Below are 24,285 nucleotides of genomic sequence, written 5' to 3' on the forward strand. Positions count from 1 at the left end.
GTATTAAAACATGTTAATTTCAGACATTGAAGTTTAATATTTACATTGACTGTATTACTCTGAAAAACTTTGGCATGATACATTCCAGAAATTCTCTCTATAAACCTACCTGGTGCACACAGGCTTTTTGGATTCCTCCATCAATTCATTCTCAGTAAAACCACTTTGTTCAAAAACGTATTTGTATAACTAGATGTAGTCAGGAGGAAAGACAACTTCAAAGCAGGAAGCCATGACAATACATTAGTTTTCTACTGAACCCACGTAAGATAAAACGCCACCTTATCTCCAGTTGCCAAGAAGTGTAATACTAACTTACACTAAAAGGATAAAAAAGTGTGATATCAGAAAAGAAAATCCTTCACAGTTCTCTTATTATGCATAATCAAGCATGCTTTTGTAAGAGCAAAAATTAGATGTTGCATTAGAACTCAAAACTATACTGGTAGTCAGAACAACCTCATGCACTGCCTTGTAATTCTGTCACAAAAAACGAGCTGGATTGTTTCTACAGTTTATAATTAATCCATGCATCATGTTCCATAGGGGAAAATTTCTATTAATCTATCCTTTTTCCTTGATACAAACTCTGAGTAGCAGCTTTGTGAACAGTTTCTTTTATTCCATACAAATTCATTTCTACAAACTTGATGAACTTTTCCACTTTCTTCTATAAAGGTACAACTGGTTGAAGTTCTTTCTTCCTGATTTTCAATATTTCCCAAAGATGTGTCAAAATCTCTCTCTGCTGAAGTCTAAAGTGAAAGTAATTGCAACTTTATCTCTTCAAAGGCACTCCACTGGAAGTACCATAAGAGATAACTAAATACCCTTCAGAATCTGACAACTGGAATTTTTTTTTTCCCCCCAATTGGTGTATTTTTGATGGATTTTTCTCTATTAGTAAAGAAGAGTCAATTTCTATTTGCCTGAGATATATCAACAGTCATTATGGTAATTGTTATCTTTTTTCTGGATTTTATCTCCTAGAAGGAGGGAAACCAGAAATCCAGACATACCATCAGCTACTTGTATTCCAACCTGCACTTACAGGAATAAAAGTTTACACCAATTCTGCCTGGTCATAAAGGAGAAAACTAGAAGTTTTAGTCCACTGATCCTACACTTTCCTAACATCTCATAAAGACAGCCAAGAAAAAGACAATCTGGACTTCTAACATCTAAATGCCAGATTCAGATCTTTGCTCATATCCCTTGCTTTGGTATTCTTTAATGAATTTTCAAGACTTTAGCTTATACTAAATATAGCTTTCATCTACAGTAAGCAAATTTTCATAGGGCTATCCTGAAGCTGTTCATTGAGGGGTTTTTTAGTTTGTTTTTAAACACGCACTTCAGTAATCTAGTCATTTAAAACTCAGGTTTTGTCATTTTAGCCCACTCGAACTTTATGAATCTGGTCATCTAGCACTGCGTTGTGAGATCATTTTTTAAAATATGTAACACTTGTTAGCAAGGATGACACTTTCTCAGTGTCAATGTCCAACTCTACACTTAAACTTCAGATTAATTTTATTAACAACCAAGGTATCTTCCTTGTGCTCAGTTAGCTCGTTCATTCATTGTAATCCAAGTTGAGAGAAAGAATCAACTCGGTTAATAAAAACTGCAGATATCCCTTCTAGTCTTCATTCATTTCACAGTCTGGTAAAAACCACTCAAGTATCCCTGATACAGCTTTGTCAAGCCTGGGTAGATTTTATACTGGTAAAAAAGGGCACAGTTATACTGCCTTTAGCCATTTATGCAATCACAGTATTTGATTTCTCATTTTTGCCTTTGTAATTATAATCAAAACTGAACACTGGAACCCATCTCCCCATACTTACCCACTCAGCATCTAATTTATACTCCCCAAGCAGGATTACTATTCTGTTGGCATTCTAAATAATACCCAAGAGACAAGTTTTATAACATTTTCTTCACCACTATTTCCCCTAGGACTATGACATCCTAGTCTATTTCCTCCTTCTTTAGAATAATAATTGTCCTTTGAACTCATATACAATATTAGTTCTATATTTGATTATTATTGGTAGATACTACTACTCGGAACCAATGTAACATATCAGTGTATTAAGCAAAGCACTATAAAAATACATTTTAATTTAGTGTGGATCATTACTACTGCCTTAGGATATTTATTTATATTTCCCTCTCATCCACATCTGTAAAAAAATTTTCATTTTTCTCAGCATGTTTTAGTCACAGTAGCCCTTATACAACTTTCTGCACCAAAAAGAACTTTGTTTCTAGTCTCTTCTTATCCCAGGGAGTCAACATTTTACCTTGTGATCAGTTCATGGCATATTTAACACACTTAGCCAAAAGGATGGCTTCTCAGAGTTAACTTCCATCATAAGTCCCGAGTCCCAGATCAAACACTCTTCTCTAACAGCACTTTCTACCAAGCACAAGCCGCTGATTAGTTTTCAGTATCGCATCATAGCCCTATGAATTCTTCATTGTTTATTTGCCACCTCTGAATTCATCAGTAGAAAAGATGACAATGCTAACTATCCATTTTGTATCACAAAAGCTGTCACCTTTTTTAAAAAATCCTCTGGAAAAAACTGTATTCCTTTTGTTCCCTTGTTATCAACTCAAATATGAACTGTCTCCATTAAGAATCAGACTCTTTCTTATGTTATCAAGCTTGAAGGCTGTTAAAAGAACGTCAAAGTAAATAAGTACTGCACCCATTCTGTAACTTGCACAATTAGAAGCTCTAAAGAACTTTTCATTGTTCTCCTCTCATTAGGAATACACAATGAGAGAACACCTACAACATCTCTAGATTGCCTTGGCATTTATTATTCTAATACCTGTGAAACTGTCTTCTACCTTTTTAAAAATGCTGACTACAAGTGACTCAACTTCAATTTTAGAAAACTTGTTCAATACCTCTGTAAGTGGAAAGTGGAAGCCATTCCTGTTAAGAGCATGCATGGTGCTCCAACATTGGATGTTACCAAGCTTTTACAAAACAAATGTAATTTAAGGTTAACCAGCAGAAATAAAAAAAAAAAATTACTTGATGGTAGAAAAGAGTAAGGGCTCACTGTGCACCTGTCAGAGTAGACATTCCACTGATTGGATCAGAGGCTTTTCCAAGTACTTTTCTTTTGCAGCGAAGATGCACATTTAGCACTTCAAAAGAGCCAGGAGATGCACACCAAGGAAGGGTGGTTTTACATTTCTTATACCCTGGTCTACCTTTTCCCCAGCTGGGGTTTGAAGGAAAGAAAGGAATAAAATGCTATGCCCTCTTAATTTTTATTGGGCCTGAGTGCTTTTCCTGCTCTTCTGGCAAATAAAGGCCACCTCATATTTGGGTTATAATGTGAAGAAATAAGCTAGCTGTGTTCTCACATTTAAGAATCCCAGTTCAACACCTAATTTAGCTAAATATTTTCAGTCATTCTTTTTCAGTAAAACATTCAGGAATGCACACATGGCCACTGACTGCAACAACCATGCTTATATTCCCAACTAAACAGGGAGAGATCTAAGCACTGACCTAAACATCAATCTATTGATGGCCAGTCTAGTCATGGGAGCAATTACTTATCCCCAAAGCAAGCAGAAAGGAAAAAAATGAAAACATTTGATTTTTATTAATTCCTTTAAAATACCTACACAGACGGTAAAACCACTCAGTGATACTGCAGTGGGATCTCTGAATCTCAACCATGGGAGGCAGCTAGTAGAGGGCACACATTCTGATTGTCCAGGTGAAAATAACTGAATTACTGAGACTTCAGAATATTCAGCAAAGTCTTATCTGAGACAGTCAGCTCTTCTCTAAATATAAGAAAAGGCTTAAAATAGAATCATCACATCTGAGCAAGCAGGCAATTGGAGAGGATTTGACAGAAGCACACAAAATCTTAAATAGTTCTGATAATCTCAACTAATTTCAGGCCAACACAGATGACAAGGCAAGTGAGCATGAATTAAAACTACAGATAAACACATTCAGAACTGATGTCAGAAAGCATTTTCTCCACACATACACACACATCCATAAATGTGCACAACAGCCCTTCAAAGTCATTCAAGACGTTCAAGATACAATTAGGTACTACCAACAGGGGAATTAAATATTGAGCAGTGTTTAGATTTTTGATGGGCCTGATGACCCCTGTTCCTTCCCCAAACATTTCTGATAACATTAGTCTCTCCCTTTATCAAGGCTGCTGAAATGTTTGCTTCAATTTTTCTTAAGAACAAATTTGTAGTTTCTACTTCTTTCTTCTCACTGGAGAATGACCATTCATAAATGTACTAAGACAATTATGAAAAAGATCAGATTTCATGGTAGCAGCCATAAAACTATCACTTCTGCAGCACTGGGAACTGCACAACTGGCCAGATCTTAGTGGTCCCAAGTGAGATTATTTAAAACTAAACATTTACTCCTTTTTAGGACACCTGAACATTGCTCTTATTTTTTCAAGCTTCTCAACTTCTTCAGGTTCCAGTTCCCAAACTCCACTTTTCCAGAGTAGCATGCTAAACTATATTGTGCTGCCATCCAGTTTTTTAAATACCTAACATACTTGATAATTTGATTTAATTGTTGACTGAAGAATGCAAGAACTCATTCAGGACTACAGCTAGAATCAATATATCTTATATCTGTATCTCTTCCTAATTTTTTATGGGCAATATTAATGTTCCTCTCATTTTTCTGAGGGTTTCCTTATAACATCTATAACGCTTCCTGTACTTCTTAACAATATCCCTAGCTGTTCACTTCAAAAACCGTAAAACCCCTGTACTCTTGCTGTTTAAGAAGCTATCCTTCAGCAATCCTCATTTCACTGTTTCACATTTCAGAGGCTTCTAGAATGAACACTGACAATGCTTCCATTAATAGCATTAGCAATGTTCAAAAGGTCCAAGGTAATTTCAACCTCAAAATCTTTACTATTGTTATGATTTAACCCCACAGTTACGACATAAATGCGTAAAGTAAATCTGGGGGACAACTCATAGGAAGAGTCATAAAATTTGCACTAGCAATTATGCCCTTTCGTGATCTGAACCAGTTTTTAATGAGTCATGAGGAATGGAGCACTTGGAACAGCAGCTTTTACGCCTTCAGAGACTCTGGTCCCAGAACTCAGTGGTCTGACATAAAACAGTAACTTCATAAATTCTTTCAAGCTGCTATATCAATGCACCTTATTACCTTATTATGAATACCTTATTACATACTGCTTACTTGTGCATGTTAGAATAATGGTGCTGCACAGCCTAACAGGCTTATGAATTTTTTTTTTCAGATATAAAGCTCTTCTAAATTCTAAGTAACTTTATAACTACGTTTAGAAATAAACTAATTCATATTTATCAATCTCCATGAAATCTTAATAAATCTAAAACCTTGAAATAATTCATACCTCACAGCAATGAATAAGAAACAGTCAACTTCTGAAAAAGCAAAACTCAGTTTCCAGTTTCACAGCTGGACAGGGAGACATGAGAAACATGCTAACCGAAGAGACTTCTCATCCTCTAATTGAAAGAGTAAAAAAATCCTTAAAACAAAACAAAGCAATAAAAATAAGGGAGGCAGAAGCCCCATTTTTAGACTTAAATGCTGTTCCCTGCCATAAAATGCACACTTCAGCTCATCAGTAGGATTCTCCACTTCCTCTTAATCAGCGTCAGCAGTCAGTCTAAATCCACCAGCCAAACTGTATTACAGGACAGCAAATAGAAATTACTTTCTCCAGAAAACAAACAGCGCTCATTACTTCATTATTTCCTCACACTCTCTCATTTAAGGAGAGTGTGACTAAAGTTGCTAGGGCTGTTAGGTCTATTCTTACATACTAAAAATGAGAGCATAACAACATAAAAATTCTCTCATGAAACTTTATTTGAATCGCTCATTCAAAGGAAAAAACATCCACTCTTTCAAAATTATACACTGTCTTTGGCAAGGAGAAAAACAGCTAAAGGGAACAATAAAATACTTTTATGACACTATTTTTGGTATTATATTTGTCCCTGGGCTATAAAAAAAGTAGTAGGCTTGCTGCAAGAAAAATGAATGATTCTCAAAAAAAGTAGTAAAAATATATTTTATTACACAATGATTCTTTGTAAAAATTAACAATTAACTAAAATTTCTGTAAGCCTAAAAAGAGAGCTTAATAATACCATATTGTCCTGCTGAAAAATATAAAATCGCATAGAGTTTAAACACATTTATATTAAAGCATGCAGATGAAGGGAAAAACTAGGTATACTGTACATAACATTCAAGGATAGATCCTATATACAGATCTGATGGAAGCCCATTTTTGCATTCAGGTACAACAAATCACAAAAATAGTAGTCATTGTAGAACAGAATTCTTCTATATGCCTGCCTTGCTGTACACCTTATACAATCATTTTACTTAAATTTATAAATTGCTTTTTAGCAACGTATTAGCTTTTGCTATACTATAAACTCATGTATCATACCTGAAGAAAAGGTACTATTTGCTGTCTTCACTTTTCTAACCATTTACAAACAATAATGACTATCTAGGAAGCCTACCAGCTGTGTACATTACAGTATTCAACTTGGTCCTTTGCTGACTCACAATTTCCATCACCACAAACACCATAGATTTATTTTTTTCCTTGCATACCCTATTTGATTTTAGGCACTTATCTATTATTGCAGTAGATATTACAGAGATCCCAGAAGAGGGTACAATCTCATACCACAGCATCATGAAGTTTCCATATTTCTCTGAGTTTTTTTCCTTCTGTTGATCCCCCACATTTATCCTTTCATTAAATGAAAATTCCTTTGCTGCAGCTAGAAAAGCATAGGCTGCAAGCCTCCTACCCTTGCCCAATTCAGCAAAGGTATTCCATAAATCTAAAGAACATCGAAATCAGTGGAAGATTTCTGTTTCCACAACTAAAGAAACACGAATTGCTACAAAAACAGAACCTACCAGTCACTAGTATGCACTAATAATCGTTACGTAGAATTACTGTGCTTATTTAACATTACTAGTAAATGCTTACTAATCATCCTGTTCACTAACTGCAGGCCTAGCTAAGGGCTAATGCAAAGAATTATCTGCATCATCATACATGTAATGTGAAATTTGCACATGCTGCGCAAATAGTCCACGTGGGCTTCCAGTAAACACTCTGATTACTCAGGACTTTACTACAATATTTCTTCCTCACTACATTTCCTTGGACCATAAAAGCTAAATATAGTCTCTCAAAGAGGTGGTTATCGCAAAAGAGAGAAGCGCTCCATCCTTTCCCAGTAAAGGACATATTGGCACAGGACGGGACCAGACACTATGGCCTGCTTGTCATATCGGAAGTCACCTGTTTACATGACAGAAACCATATCGAATGTGGAATTCTTAATAAATATCAATTTTTTAACACCAGCCCTCTATATATGATAAAATTATAGACTACCACTTGGGGTTGCTTGCAACTGAAGCAAAAGTGTCAAGCAGCATATATTCTACTTCAAAAGATAAAAAGCAATTTAGGAGCGTGAACTTCAATTTATGCCTTTGTAAAGTTGCCAAAATTAATCGTATCTTTAAGTATAATTTTCAAAAGAATTTTAAAAAGCAAAGATGAAATACAAAGGGAGGTGGTACTGTTTTAGCAGTCAGCTAAAGCAGAACTGAAGTAGAAGTTTCATGTATCAATTTGAAAGCATCATGTATCAGAATTCGTAGGAAGTGAAAGTACAATTTCTTCCTTAGCTTCTGGAGACCATCACATAAGTATACATATTCATGCTATTTTATAAATAATAAAACCAGTTTGGGGATGAATATCTAAAAAGAGTACCTATCATTAACAATGATATAGAACTGAATAATTACAGAACTTATCTGTCATCAACTTCGAAGCTTTCAGATTTCTAATGCTTTTAACTAATGAAGATAATTTTTTCAGTACTACACTACATCAAACTGGGCCATCTGTTAAGAAGTATCATTAAGACATTGAGTCCTCTGAGGGACAAAGAAGCAACATTTACTGCTTGCTGAAGCAGTTACAGATGTTCCTAGAAACTGCTTAAAAAATTAACATGTATATTCTTAGAGCATGATCCAGCAAGCAGTCTCAAATGTGCTGGCCCCTGCAACCACATGCATATGCTTGCAAGTTCAAGGCCTTAGTAAAATATTTAACTATGAGTATTTATTAATTAATATGTACTGGCTAAGGGAAATATTCAGAGCACCTTCACTGGCATCTACAATGACACTGGGAGGAATTTACATACAGGCAAGACAAGTAGGCCAGCAGGTCCCAATAACCACCTAAACCTGGAAATGTCTAATGCTCATTTGGCGCATCTCTTTGCTTGAGATTTCTGAGGTGCATCACTGAAGGCTGACACACAAGTCCTGGTCTAAGAGTAACAGGCTCTCCTTAAGCTCAGCTGAAACTCAGCACCAAGGGAGAGGTATGGAAACAAGGTGCAATACAGATATAGACAGGGAATGACTAACACCTTTCACCCAACAGCTCACTGATTACAACACACTTTAAGAGGAAAGCTTGTTTGAGTTCTCTAGCCTTGCAATACCTGCATTTTCCTCATTTAAAGAGATTTCCTCAACTAAAATTTTAACTATGGCTTGTTCAGTCTGGTCCAGAATGCAACCAGGATTCACCAGGGCTGAAAGGAAACAAGCAACAGGAACCTAGGTCTCCACACCCCACTGCAAGGAGGAAAAATGGGGTTCTGGGCTCTAGGGTTGCTTTTTCATTTTTATTCTGTAATTGTCCAGCTTAATTTATAAATGAGTCCTGAGAAATCTCACATCTAAATCAACCTCCAAATATTGGAATCTTAACATTATTATCGTAATTTCAAAATAGAAAACTTAAAAAGACATTTCTAAAACGCTATACATTTGGTGGAGTTGCAAGTTTAAGCTACATATTTTCAAACATAACTGCTTCCTAATGAGAATTCTTAAGAGATATTGGGCCCCTTCTCCCCCAGCACTTCCTTCTCTCCCTCCACCTCTCTAATTCAGAGCAATTACAGTTTTGTGTCTGGTAAGTCTTCTACCCAAAGGACTATCACAGACTGGTTTTACATAAAGTCTAATTAGAGACTCAAAGTTTATAGAGGTATCTAATATCTCATTAAAAAGGAATTGCTCCTTCCAGTGTATCCCCCCATTGAACCAGCAGCCTTTGAACCACTGAACCATTCCTTCCAAGCACGCACAGTTTCTGACTCACCTCTACAAACATTGCAACATTGGTTCTCTGGAAGAACGTGATCTTTTTCTGAGCAGTTCAATGGCGGACAGGTCTCTGTTACTTTTACTAAAACTCCATTCTGAAAATAAAACACATTTTTAAAAATTACATTGTTGAAAACATGTGTAATGGTAAGGATCACATAATTTTCAATCTATAACTCCGGTAATCTCTAGTAACAACGCAGGTAAACTAGCAGACAGCAAGTTAAATTCATTCTTTACACCATAACATTGAAACTAAAGTAATCTACTTGGACATTTACATTTCTATGCCCAGAGTTGAGGGAAAGGGGAAAACCAAAGCAGGGAAAAGAGGAGAAAACAAACAACACACACCACACACACACACCCCCCAAAAAAAACCAAACCACTGAAAACACCTGAAAAAAAAAAAAAAAAAAGGCAATTAAGCTAAAAATTCTATAGCAGTTTTTCAAAATACATTGTCTCCAAGTATGGTGGTTTTCCTTTCAAGTATTTGACGGAGTTAAAGAATTTCACTCCAGGTTTTTGTTAGACAGTCTTCCTATTTTATGCAAGTCCAAGCTTTACTCCTCTTACTTCATATTCTACATCGGTCACTGATAATTTATTCAACTCAAGCAAACACAGCAGATAGAAGACGAATATTTTCAAATGTCATGTGTTGTTCTGCTGTGTCCAGTTAAGTGTCTGTTCTTTAGAATTACTGATGACCTACTTTCAAAAATTAAATCCTTCAAAGCAGAAATCCCATCTTGAGGTATCCATGCAGAAATTGCTGTATAAAATATAAATCAAGTTCAAGATATTTTTATGATTTCAGTTTCTGGTAGATTTAGAGTAAGGCTGTTCATAGGAGGCCTAGACATTGGCAGAAATTTTCTAAACTAATCAAGACAGAGCCTTTCTGGGGAGATTTTACACCAACTATTACTGTATCTTCTTCTCATCCAGGAAATCAGCTTTACTGTATCTCCAGACCAAACAGCTGTCCTGCTTGACAGTTAGTTGTTTCTTAACATCTTGTCCGAAAATAGCTTCCTCTTTTCCCTTGTCCCTCTCCAGCCTTCCCCATACCATAACTTACTTCTGCATGACTTCTGCAGCTCTACCACCACTGTGAACTGGCAAGTGGAGCAGAGATTAACAACTAGGATTTTTACTCAGCAGGAGCTACAATAACTATCCCACAGGACTCTCCACACCTGATTAACCCCTTTTTCCAAAGGGCTATGAAACTCCAATAAGAAAGCAGGCAGCCTGCTATATTGCCATTACACATTTTAAAGGTGAATTTAGTCCCCACTCTTCCCAAAATATTTTTCGTGATGCCTCAGATGGTGGAACAGAAATATGGAACAGGAATTTCTGTTTTGTTCAGAGAAATAAGCTACATTTTCTAGCTATCATGATTGCAGAGAAAAGTTTAAAAATACGATCCAAATGTGTAGGGCTAAGAAAACAGAGGAAAACAATACTAAAAAAAAAAAAAAAAAAAAAAAAAAAAGACAAAATATGTTATTAAAGCCACCATTCTCATTATCTGAAGGATCAGAATTGTGACTTTAAACAGAGGATGTTGAAAATACCTATGTTTCCACCCTGTATGAAGAAACACCCCTATACAGAGACACCCCTGATAACCAGAAGCTTGCTTTCATAGCTACAAGACACTGTGTCCTACCATGTCAAAACACTAGCTCAGGTGCCAGAACCAGTACAGAAGTAAAACTGTGCTGGTAATTAGCCTCAGCAGCCACGCTGCACTGATTCAGCTACACCACTTCAGGCTCCAGAATTACCTCTTGCAGGACCAAGCTGCCCAACACAGTTATGAATGCAGAAATGCCTCCTGAGCCTACAAGGTGCACATGATGCACGAGGTGCCCGGCAGCTAGTAGGACTTACAATCAAGAAGTGCAGCAGACCTGGGGAATGCAAAGCTGACCGTTCTACGATCACTGCTAGTCACTGCCCGTGAGATTGCAATCTTAAGGCTAAGCAGGGCCAAGTCGCTTTTCTCACTTCTCGGTTGTCTTTACTGGCAAGTTGCAACACTTGCTGTCATGAAAAATAATAAAAAAACCCACAGGCATCAGATTTCCTTTTTTTTTTTAAAAAAAAAAAAAAAAAAAAAAAAAAAGCAGCTGCCTACAGCATCACATGCAGTATGCATCACTGAAGCAAGTGCCCATACAAGAACAGTGAAGTTAATGGAGATATTAGGTCTCCTTCTGATTTCACTTCCATAAGTGAAAGGGAGGAATCCCCCAAGGTCGCCTGTTCAACTGCAGCAGCAAAGGTGATAAAAGAACCAGACACACTGAGCCGTCATTTACTATCATGTTATCAAGCTACCAGCTGGAAAAGCTCTGGCTATAACTCATCGCCTATTCAAGCTCAGACAAGACAATTGCAGCAGAAAGGGTACAGTATGTCAACATATGGACAAAAATTGTTGACTGATGATAAATCTGGTCAAAAAGATGGCAAGAAGTCAAGAATTTGTATGAAAGCCAAATCAGTGATCAGGATGATCCAAAAAGCTAGACACAATCAACCCAAGCTCATACCTCCTTTAGTGAATCATAAGAAGATTAAAAAAAAAAAAAAAAACACAAAAAAAAAACAAACAAAAACAAAACAAAAAGAAAAAAAAACACCCACAAATTGATAATTTCATTAATTTAATGACAGATTTTATTTCCCTAAGTTTCTCATTTTCTGCAGAATTCGCATCTTGGGAAAACAAAGCAAGCATATTTGTAATTAAGTTTTAAAACAATTAAAATGTTTCCATGTTGAGTATTCTTTGGATTAAAATCAATTTGTTATAAACTAGTACAGATCCAATTATAACAATTATCACCATTATATTTCAGATTTTATCCACTGAGATAACTAAGAATAGTTCACACTTCAGAATTATTGCTGCAGGCAGCCTTAGAAAAATTACTAACTTTTTGTACTCAATTCACATATGTAGTGATAGAATCTGGACAGAAATAGATGTCAAAAAGACATTCTTCTGGAATAAATAGGTCAAGCTCCAACTGTGACATAAAATCCACAAAGAATGAGATCTGGAGTCAGACATTCACAACAAGATGATTAAATTTCTTGTAATTAAAAGGTAAGTACATAAAAAAAGAATTGGCTATAAGCCTAATCAGTGACATGCAGTGAAAATGTGAACCACAAACAGCTCATCTCAGATGATCAGCTTTGGAAAATGATAGCAAGATTTCAGATAAGGTTATTCTGGGGTTTTGTTGCTATTTGGGTTTTGGGTTTTTTTTTTTTTTTTTTTTTTTTTTTTTTTTTTTTTTTTTTTTTCCCTCTTGTTTTAGCTGTTATTGATCAACCTTTCAGGAGAAAGTTGCAAATGGTGTCCTTAGCTGTCACTCTAGGAACAATATTGTTCCTTATCTTTATGAGAAACTTTTTAGTCAAGCTTTCTGAAAGTCAGTGGACCCCTGTCCATCTTTCCAGCATTTGCATAGTACTTTGACTTCCTGGTCCCAGCATTAATGAAGAGGAATTTATCTCTGGAGCATCTCTCACAGCAGGAATGGCTGAGAGAGCTGGCACTGTTTAGCCTAGAAAGGAGAAGGCTCAGGGGGATCTTATCAATGCATATAAATATCTGAAGGGAGGATGCAAAGAGGACAGAGCCAGACTCCTTTCTGTGGTGGCCAGTGACAGGACCAGAGGCAATGGGCACCAACTGAAACACAGAGGGTTCCCTCTGAACATCAGGAAACACTTTTTCAGTGTCAAGGTCACTGAGCACTGCGAGGGGTTTGCTAAAGGAGATCGTGGAGTCTCCATCCTCGGAGATATTCAAAAGCCGTCTGGACATGTTGTGGGCAACTGGCTCTAGGCAGCCCTGCTGAAGCAGGGGAGTTGGACAAGATGACCTCCAGAGGTCTCTTCCAACCCGAACAATCCTGTGATTCTTAGAAACACCTGGGCACTGATTTTGTCATTTTGTCATTGTGGATTCATCTAGAGAGTGTTTGTGGGCAGGATTCCAGCTGGGAATGGCTGTCCATCAGTAACATCTGTGCTTATGGTTAAAAAGATGTCTATCATAAATACATTTTTAGTCTGGATTAGTTTTCAGAAATAAAAAAGCCCTAACTGCTCACAGCCTGATAAAGAAAATATTTTATCTATCTGGATCCATCAGAATTATTATTATTTTTGTTAGAATGAAAAAAATATATGTTAACCTCTTAAGCGTGGATCAGTACCTGCGCAAAGAATAAAATATCTATCATCAAATAAAAAATGAAATGTGAAATTTCAACTTTATTTTTTGACATTACCCCACCTACAAATACATTCTCTTTTACAGACACAAGAGCTACTTCCCAAGATTTTAAAGTCATCTTTATCAACACTAATATACTGACAGGTGATGTGTACCTTCTACTGTATCCCTTCAAGGATCAACAGCTTTTGAAATTTGATGCCTGTTCTTCAAGTCTGGAAAATTAAATCATATTAAATTTTGTATATTCCTTTCCCTAACAGAAATCCCTCCCTTTATTTGTACAACACTTTGTGCACCAGTACATCCACATGGGATAGAAAACAGTGACTACAGCCACAGTTTGACTCATGAGCATTCATCCTTCATCTTGTGAGCATTCCTAACTGAGGTAGTAAGCAAGTAGGAGTTTTGCTTACAGCTTTAAGAGGTCATGCTGAACACACATTGAATGAACTTCCTGTCTGGAGACACATCATCTCATAGAAACAGAGGTAAGCAACCACCTAAAAACTCTCCCAAGTCAGAATGACAAGCTTTGCCAGTGAAGTTTAATGTCTTCTAGAAACACAGCTATGGGGTTTTTGTTTGGTTGGGTTTTGGTTTTTTTTTTTGAGGCATGGATCCATTTTTTCATGGTATCACATCCACAGATGCTGTTTCAAATACTTATCAACACTCTCCATTAAGATGTAAATAACACAGACTGCAACATTACTGCAATTAACATTGCCATATCAATTTCCTTTAACAATAAGTAAAAGACAAAAAACCTTTTCACTATTATTTTAGTAATTTCTAATATGACAGATATTTGGTGACCAGTATTTGCTTTTTATCTTCATGAATGTACTATAATACTCATAACAATTAATATAAAGCTCTTATATCACAGAGATGTTCCACAGACATAATTAAGATCACTCTCTTTGGTTTCACTTTAACGTGAAAATCCTCCTTTTCTCATCTTTTTTCATATAGGCACTTTCCTTCCCAAATAAACATTCTATGTCATATTGTAAATAACAGGCACCTTAGTCTGTCTTCAAGGCAACGACCTTGCCCACATATTTGTATATACAATGTTGAGCATCCCTGTACAGCTGAACACTAACAACAGCAAAGTAATTCTGCATAACAAGCTGCTTTCACAACATCTGCAACCAGTTATTGTCCATTTCCATTAGTGAACATAAAATTGCTACTCTGTACACTCAGCTACAAGCACAACAATAACCAAATCATTGTAATCTTTTCCAAATGTTTTTCATAATTGTTCTAGCATACTGATCTGTCAATAACATTTGTAAGCCTCCCCTTTATCACCTTCCCCCTCTACGAATTCAACAAGATGTAAAAACAAAAATACTTGAAAATTGCATGCGAGATCAAATATATTTAAAATAGCTGTGCCTTTCTCAAATGATATATCATATTTAAAGCATACACATACAACAAAGACATGTCTCAGCAGAGCAATGGGTCTTTTATAATCATCTACTACTCTGCTCTCCTTCTAAGGCTAGTCTTGACAACAGCTGGTTTCTGCCACTCTTACACACCACATAGCACTCATTCACTAATCCTCCCTATATGTTCCTACCTACCACAGCCTCCATTTACCTGTGTTGTTAGTGACTGCAGCTGTCTAAGTGTTATGAACTTGCCAAGACAGACCCCAGTCCAGTCCAATACTTAGTCATTTACCTCAATTATTAGCAGGGCTACATAAAGTTTAAATAATACTAGTGAGAATCTAGAGTAAGTCAGAAACTATGAGCCATGTGGCTTCAAATTTTAGCAATTTGGCTTAAATTAGTAACTGGGTCAAGATGCTGTTGCCTTTTTCTAGAGCTCATGAAAGCAGAGTTGGAATGGAAAACATCCCTCCAAGTCATTTTTCCCATGTTTTTATTATCCTGCAAGGGTCATATTCCTGCCTTATTTTTGAATTTGTGGCTTTCACTGACTTCAAGGTCACCTTTTCAAGACAACAGATGTCACATTTGCATGAAGGAAGCCTAAAGAAATGCACTAACTTATCATTGTCACTTTTGAACACCACACATACATTTAAAATCAGGAAAAGTTTATACAACTGAACTTACTCGACATTCCCTGCAGCTCTTGGTTAATACTCGTTGACCTTCTGCTAGCACTTTGCCTCCATAGATACACTTTGCTGTAATTTGAGAGGAGGAGGAGGGAGATTAAAAATAAATACATTAAATCAATATTTAAATAATAAACAAAGGCAAGGCATAACACAAACCAAAACCAGTATTCACATACACTGAAAAAATATGAATACGTTAAAAATACAATGCCTTTTGCTTTCATCAGAAGTCATTACTGTATATAATAACAAAGTACCTAGCAATAAATTAATTTTAAGAGCAAGCAGTATCTTTATCTAAACTAAAGAGAAGGAATAAAAACATAAGACAATACACACTGCACCAAATTCAGTAGTATTCAATTGAAAATATTTTCATTACTGACATTCTGTAGATTAGCTACAGTATTTGTGTTACTAGAGGTCTTCATGACTCACTACAAGAACATTTATGGAGTTCCCCCCTAAATGGAGACTTTTATTAGCATACTGTTCATCAAGAGAATAATATAAGCACAAATTTCAATTAAGCCTTCACATATTTTGTGGGCACAAAGGTGAACTCTTCAACATGCTGGAAGACTGTAAAAATGGATTAGATGCAGCAAATGATTATACTGAATCAACAAACTGTAAAAATCTATCTCAGAAAAATATTCTTAAAGTACACATGAAGTAAGCAGATTTCCCAGGAAACTGAAATCTCCTGTTAAAAAATCTTGTCTGAAGTTTTGATCCTTGTGCTAAAGGTGATCAGCTCTACAACCAAACCAACAGACTAGAACATGTGAGCACTCTTCATTCATTTCAGGACCAAGTCAACTAGCTTAGTTTAAGACTACTGCCACCGCGATGGAAGTAACCTCCAGTGGGGCCACAGTAGCCTACAGCTTGGTCAAGTATTACGGTAACTGTTACACTCCTCTTGGAACTAGATGTCTAAATTTCAATTCCAGAGGAGGACAGTAAATGCATTAATAAAAAAGAATAGTTGGACTATTATGATCTTACACAAATCCAGTATCTATCATAAAGGCACTCTACTAACAAGATCAATGCTAAACACTGAGAAAATAACTTTTTGTTGTGGTGTTTCAGCTCTCTGCACTTGACCAGTAACAGTTCGACCCATGACACTGAAAGGAGAGCTAAAACCTATGAATCCTATGTTGTAACTGAACAAAGCTTTCAAAGTTACCTGTGTCAAGGCACATGTACAGTGAAAACAGAAGTGTTCAAAGTACTCAGTTCTCAAAAAAAGACTATTTTGTAACTGTTTTACCTCCATTTCTCTCCTGAACACCAAGGTAAAGGAACCAGGCACTTACAGGTGCATCTGTTCACCTCTTACAGGTGATACCAATAGGAGTATTCCACAGCAGCAACTATCATAGTCCCTTTGATTCCCAAATGTTAAATATAAAGGATTGCTACATCAGTCTTTATAAACTTTCAGACATAAATTTACTTTTAAGGACTTCTTGTTTAAACTTACACTCTTGAAAAAGCTCATTTCATAAAAAAAAACAAAACAAAAAAAAAAAAACCAACAAACACTAAAATAAAAAATCAGCACTCGATATTTTCAGATCTCAGTTTTCATCACTAACGATGCATTTTAAAAACAGGCTTCTTCCTTTCGGTATCCTAGTTTTCTTCATTCTTCTAAAGCTGCCCTAGTTTTTATGCCTGAGTTGTTGTGATCTCACTTATGAAGAAAACTTCAGATCAGGAAGCTTTGCTTAAATTAGGAATCCCAGTAACTCTTTTTGGGAGAAGATGAATTAGAGAAATTTCCTTTTTTCTTTCTATTTATTCTCCTGACATGACTGTTTTTAACAAAAGAATGGACACACCAGAAAGCAAATTAATACACAATTCAGAAAAATGATGAGACTTTAAACAAAATTACAGACTTTTGTCAAATTAGTTGAAAAGCTAACGCAAGATGGCAGGGATCAAAATAGAACCGCCTCATTTTTAAAACCCTTAACATACCAGACATTAGAGCTACTTTGTTCATTAACCCTCAGCTAAGACAGGAAACTGTTCAATAATCCAGCCATTCAATAATCCCTAGAGACAGCGAATTACAACTGATGATTCTATCAGAGCTAAATAGGAAAAGCACAGAGAAATTAACACCTGCAGTGCAGCTCTTTGGAAAGCCTCTGCAATTACTACTATCTACCCAAAAGTGACTGACTGTGGCCCTAGCACATTATTCTGTCAAGAAGCTGGCATTTACAATCAATTTCAATCAACCCCCATACATCTCTTCCCATTGACTGACATGCTGAGTTCTCGTCAGAATAACGAGACAAGTTTGTGCCAATCACTGACGAAAGGCAAGTTTGATTGTTCATCTTTCCATTACAAATAAGAGGAACACAGTTTATTTATGGGGATATACGTTGAAGCTACAATTTTGTGCCTTACAGTTTCTTCCTGTCAGATTTTGACCATTGTACATACACACGTGTCAGCAAAGGACTGTCAAGAGAAGCATCCAGTTTCATGGAAGAATTTTCTAGACTCTCAACATTACAAATAAAAATATTCTGAGACAAAACATACAGACCAGTGTGGCCACTTTACCACCCAAGTACTCTGTTCATAAACGTCTTTTAGGAAGCAGGATACCCATGAGGACATATTGCTGAGAGAAACGAGATGACATGAGAAAACAAGAGCAAGTGCAAGATCGCAGCTAAAGGACATTTGTGCATGGGACTAATAGATAAAATGACTGAAGAAGGGTGACAGAATACTAAAAAAGTGTTATTATTTTCCTAATAAATCTTAAAATAATTCAACATCCCTGTCTTAATGAATTATTGAAAAACTCATGCATGACGTTTACTAGTCTCCAAGAACAGACAGGAGGAAGGGAAAAAGATAATTTGTGCTTCTTAAGACTGGCATCAGTATTCAGCTAAAATCTCTGTATATAAATTTTCTTTGTCCCTTGTACTACTATTTCAGCAATAAATATCGAATATTCCTTCCAGGTATGTTACCTACAGATTTTTTTTCCAGAAGGAACTAAAAGCTGACAATAACACTGATCACAAAATTTACCTTTTTTCCTTTCTTCTCATGAATTTATTTTGAAATTAATTACAGCAAACTATCACTCCACACAGTGATACTAACTCAGGCTCTGAAATGCTGTCATGTTTATTTTAAAGAACAACCTTCCAACCCAAAATAAAAGATAGACAGAAGAAAACATCTCAGTTTATTACTCATCACTAGAGAATGGGTTTGATGCTCCTCAACAGGAGATAGAAGCTGAAGCCAAGTAAGACTTCCCAGCCCCGAGCAAGCAAATGAATAGTTTTACACTGACAACAGATGAGAAGAAGTAACTTAAAAATTTGCAATGCTTGTTCGTTTCTCAGCAATTTTTTATTTTCTTCCTAAATCAAGTTTGCCACTAGGACTCATGTTACCTGAACTACGAGAACCTATGCAAGTCATTATAAAATGCACCTGCTTTCAGAACAAGTTTAATTCTGCTTAGAGAGTGAAAGTAAAAGGTCTGTGTGATGTACTTACCCTTGCACATTTTGCAGCACTGGCTTTCCACGTGCACTGGGAGTGCATCAGGAGGACAGTCAAGAGGGGGACAAGACATCCTTCGGCACTCCACAACTCCACTCTAAGCAAAGGTTTTTAAGATAAAATTCAACTACGACTGTTGTAATTAGTGAGTATTTTATACCAAACAGAAGACCAAAAGGTATTTAAGTAAATGAAAATAGCATTGCGGAATACAGACCCATCCTTCAGTAACAAGTTTAATCCTATACAGCTACAAACTTAAATTAAAACTCATCTGAAGGTAAACCACCCCATTTTGATACATATTACTGGTTTTACCCCACTTTCTCTGACCAAAGTGCATTAAATGGAAAACATAAGCCCATATTTACAGGAACATAAGCACCACTTTGTGTAGGCTGTGCCAATCATCTTTGATATTTTTAACAATCAGTTTTCTATTTTCTTGAGCAAACAAAGACTCTCTTTAGATATTTATCAAATAATTTCAACAAGACAAGATTTACATACTAATTCTCTTTGGTTCCTCAGTTTTTCAGCGTGATAAACACTGAAAACAAAATCTGCATGTTGTTACCATGCAAGATGCAACTAAGCATCTATGAATACTATAAAGATAATGCTTCCTTTTCCTTTTTGAAAAAATAACTGCAGTGAAAACAATTCCAAACCAAACACAGACAATGCTACACTTTCACCTCAAAACTGTTAAGTCCTCACAGATATAATTAGAACAAATAAGAAAGCACTGTCAAATGAAAGCAGATTTTATTTATAAAGCTTGCACATAAGCAATGTCAAATTTTTATTTATTTTACTATTTCCCTCCCTATTGTTCACACTGCCACTAGATGCATACTAAAAACATAATAATTGTCAGAGTTAACATTATTTATTCAAGGACCATTTTCACATTTTAATTAGGTCCTACTCCTTAAACTTCTTAGAAATTCTTACTTTGCATGTGCAATTCCTGCAGTGATCATCTTCAACCCATGAGTCTTTGTCTCTAAAGATCAATCCATTTACTTGACAAGTCTTCTCACAATGACAGTCTTCCAGCTGACTCAGTCTTGTTTCTGCATAATTTAACTATAAATGAAAGTAACTTGATGAGATTTCTTTAATTCAAACACATGGTTTAAAAAACCAAATATGAGAAAGCAGTACACTCATTTTTAGCCGAACCAAGCTTGACTAGGACCTTTGAAACACTGAATCAGGATGTCAGCAAGTATAAACTAACCTCACTCCTCAGACTTTGATGGAGCTACCCATGCTAACTGACAACAGCTTATGACTAACTCAACTGTCTCTTGTACTGTAACCAACTCCTCTAAGATCCCTTCAGGAATGTCTGGGCACTACCAAAAATACACAAACTACAACTGTTGGGTTTGTTGTTTTTTTTTTTTAACATTCTTATTTGTTCATCAACCCAATTACAAGTCAAAAAACATGAAGACTGGTAGACTCACTTTTCCTGATCATCCCCATCTCATCATTGTTAAACATCAGCCACACTAATACTTTCTGACTTTTAGAAAGGTCTTAGCCTTATAATAGCAAGTGAGATTTAGAGGGAAAGAAAGCATTTTAATTCAGTGTAGAAAAAAATATTTCCAGACTGTGATTAATGGAGAAGACATGCTCCTGGAATAAACGGGCCGGTACCTAGCTCTTAACACTCCTTGCTGTTCTCATTACCACCCCAATTCCAACTACTAAAATTCATATCAAGAAACTAAAACTGTCACATCCTTTCAAAGTATTACATCTGCACACTAGCAATTGCTATGTTTACTGATGAGATACTATGCAATAATAAGTGGGGACAGGGCTCATTCATGTAGCAGCAGCAGCGGCCAAGGCTTTTTGAACCACTCTCTCCTCAGCCATTTCACAGACCTCCCCTTCATACAAGGTACCATCTTACCATCCTCCAGAGAGGAATGACCAGCGTCTACGCACACCTTGTACCCAGTGCTGTCATCTCTAATCTGTAAGAGCACTCAAAATGACTTTCCCGTTTACTGACACTATAAGTAAATAAACACAGACTTAATATTTAGAAGTAAATATGTGCATTCTTCAGGACATGGAACTGCCATTGCTCTAAAAATTACACTGGTGCCAGCTGGATTAGAGTTTCTCAAGGTCTTAACTTTTTACTTTCACATTTGTCTTACACGTAAAAACCATCACACTGAAGCCACTGCAAATAGCAAGGCTAACGAAATCTGACATAAAACAAGATGAATGCATACTCTATTCAGCTATAAATATGATGCTATTATCCTATATTACAGGTTGCTACATTTTAATAGTAGCAAATTTTATGAATAGAAGGAAGGCACAGTGCTATAGTATTTTTTACATAATGCCATATACCTGAGTTTCACATATTTCCATCCTCTAAAATTCCACCCACTCTAAATGAAAGTATTCAGATATGTCCTTTTTCATTCCTGCCAGTAAACGAGCAGCTTATTTAAGGGAAAGCCAAAGAAAATAAATACTAGGCCAATTTTGGTGGGTTGTTGTTTTGTTTTGTTTTGGGGGTGGGGGAGGCTGGGGGTTTTTTGTTTGTTTTTTTGTTTGGTTGGTTGGTTTTTTGTTGTTGTTTTGTTTTTTGGTTTTTTTTCCTGCAGTCTTCATGAGAGAAATCCCTGAATAAAAGCTCTTCATTTCTTAAGTTGTTATTCTGGGATTGATACTCATCTCCCCCAGATTCAGCATGATCTGGTGACTTCAGAACTGCTTTTCACATTTTAGAGGCAAAACTATCCTCTTACTGAGCTGCTTGTTTTCAGCAGAAACCCTTTTAATGTCATTGTATTTAATACAAAATATTTAAAGTATATAAAATATATTCAGTTCTGTTTAAAAAGCATTTAAAGTGTTTGTCTGACACTTGTACTTTATTTACATATCTTGTTTTGTTTTGTTTTTTAACATTTCCACATAAATGGGCTATACAAATTTTAGAGAGAAAGGACTTTAGAAATACCCAGATTTGAAAGTGGTACTTAATATTGTCCTTTGCCTGTCCTAGAAATTATTCCCTAGGAAAAGAAGAAAGCTCTAACAGAATAAATTCAATTTATTAACTTTTCCTGTCATTTTTATTATCGTGATAGGCTTTACTTAAAAATCATTTACCTCCTGTTCTAAGAAACATCTTTAAACATAGCAAATCAATTAACCAGATCACCAGCAGGAAGTCATGTAACAACCACCTCTCTAATACACAGACATCAATGAATGTATCACAGCCCACAGAATCTGTCCAGAAACAATGCTTAACTGTTACCTGCTATACTAGCGTGACCAGAAACATTCTGTTTCTAAACTTCAAGCCATAATTGAAAAACTTCTATCGAGCACAATAAAACAAGTAATGCCTTAAAATCAGCTGAAATATCCTTCCAAATGTTGCCAAACACACACAAATAGATTTGTTGGACATTTAAAACATCAACAGAAAATTCTCAAGCTTCAAATATTTTTAATGTTATGAATAGAACTAAACTAATGGGGGAGATGCAGCCCACACCATACCAAGCATTTTCCATATACTAATCAAATCCTAAATTTTTAACATTCATGAATATTTGGCTACCTGTTTTTCACAAAACTTATTTAACACTTTCCTTGATTCTCCTCTGCCCCTATAAATAACTCAAAGATGACAGGCTTCTGTTAAAAATGTATTGTTTCTGGCAGCATGGATAACAAAAATATATATTAAAAAAAAAAAAAAACACTATCAAAATTTACAAGGAAAATGTTGTTATTTATAAAAGTATTAATGACCATATAAATCCATGATGTAAACAAACCAGATTAACGAGTCCATCAATTAACTCAAGTGCTTGATTTTAATCAAACTCAAGCTTTAAGCTTTCCTACCTAAACCAAGGAAACATTCGGTACAAAGTTTTGTGCTGGAAGTCTTCATGTAACAAGCACACCTGAATACAACGCACACCCTAGTATGGGCCCACCGTTTACCAAAAAGAAATTAGGTTCCACTCAGAGAGATGCGGGAGATGCTCTGACTGATTTCAGTAGATTGTTAAAGTTGCATGAATTATTTTAGTCATTATATTTAAAGAGGAGCTAACAGTATTCCAAGCATGGCAGTTGGGAATGCTGAAATATAAAACGATCCTTCTCTGCAGCAAATTAACATCTTAGATTTCTAACACTCTGACCTGTGGTGTCTATTTAAGGACACAAGATTAAATCTATTAAACTTATATACTGGAAAGATCCAGATTTAATTCAAATTATGACAAAAATAAAATGAGCTTTAAAAGCTAGCATTTATTCATCGTTAAAAGCTATGTCTTCAGAAAACATAGGTAAGAAGAGGACATAATGGCACTTAGCTTCCTATAGGTCATAATCAAATGCTCCTGCACAAAGCACTCCATGACAAACTGCTACAGACAATGCTCTGCTGGGCCCCTTGTATAGTCCCCGTGTCCCATCCTGAGCACTACAGCCATGGGACCCTGAGGTGAAGTCCAAGCAAGAGGGCACTCTCTCCTCCTGCCTACATAATGAATAATTCGCACTGCTACCAAAATTATTGGAGTTTTACATTATGTAATCTGCACGTACACCTTCAGTGCAAACAACATTCACTGGTCTATTCAACGCTGCAATACAGCTGTAACCAAACACAGACTGAGGGAGAAACTGAAATCCTAGATATAGCAGAGCCTAGAAGCAACAACTGATCATCAAACCACAGGGCTCACTTTTCCAAAACGTCACGTTCATGCCCCACATCTCTTGGTGCAGGACCGGGAGCTGGGGTTCATTGTTCGTGTGAACTAGCAAGCCGTTCTCTGACCTCCTGCCCTGCTAAACAGGATCTCTGCAGGCAGTTGCACAGCCCTTGCTCTTCGCCTTGCCATACATCATCCCTATATGATATACTTGTATCTACATCAGTACCACTTGTGGCTGTTGTGGCCAGGACTGAAAAGGCAGATACAAACCTGAAAGCTTCCCTCCACTCAGTCTATTTTT

General features: G+C 36.2%; 1 protein-coding gene across 2 annotated transcripts in view; it reads right to left on the bottom strand.

Annotated features, from left to right (window-relative positions):
- NELL1 (neural EGFL like 1) overlaps window positions 1-24,285 on the bottom strand; it is a 296,981-nt gene that overhangs the window by 204,462 nt on the left and 68,234 nt on the right. For both annotated transcript variants that reach the window (XM_042785467.1, XM_042785466.1), the window contains exons 8-11: window positions 20,200-20,334; window positions 19,237-19,339; window positions 15,668-15,741; window positions 9,279-9,378 (exon numbers count right to left, since the gene is read on the bottom strand). In XM_042785467.1, coding sequence (XP_042641401.1) covers window positions 9,279-9,378; window positions 15,668-15,741; window positions 19,237-19,339; window positions 20,200-20,334 — 412 coding nt within the window. The remainder of the gene's footprint in view (window positions 1-9,278; window positions 9,379-15,667; window positions 15,742-19,236; window positions 19,340-20,199; window positions 20,335-24,285) is intronic.

Source organism: Tyto alba, unplaced genomic scaffold, assembly GCF_018691265.1.
Source record: "Tyto alba isolate M040663 unplaced genomic scaffold, T.alba_DEE_v4.0 Super-Scaffold_8, whole genome shotgun sequence".
Classification (NCBI taxonomy): Eukaryota; Metazoa; Chordata; class Aves; order Strigiformes; family Tytonidae; genus Tyto; species Tyto alba.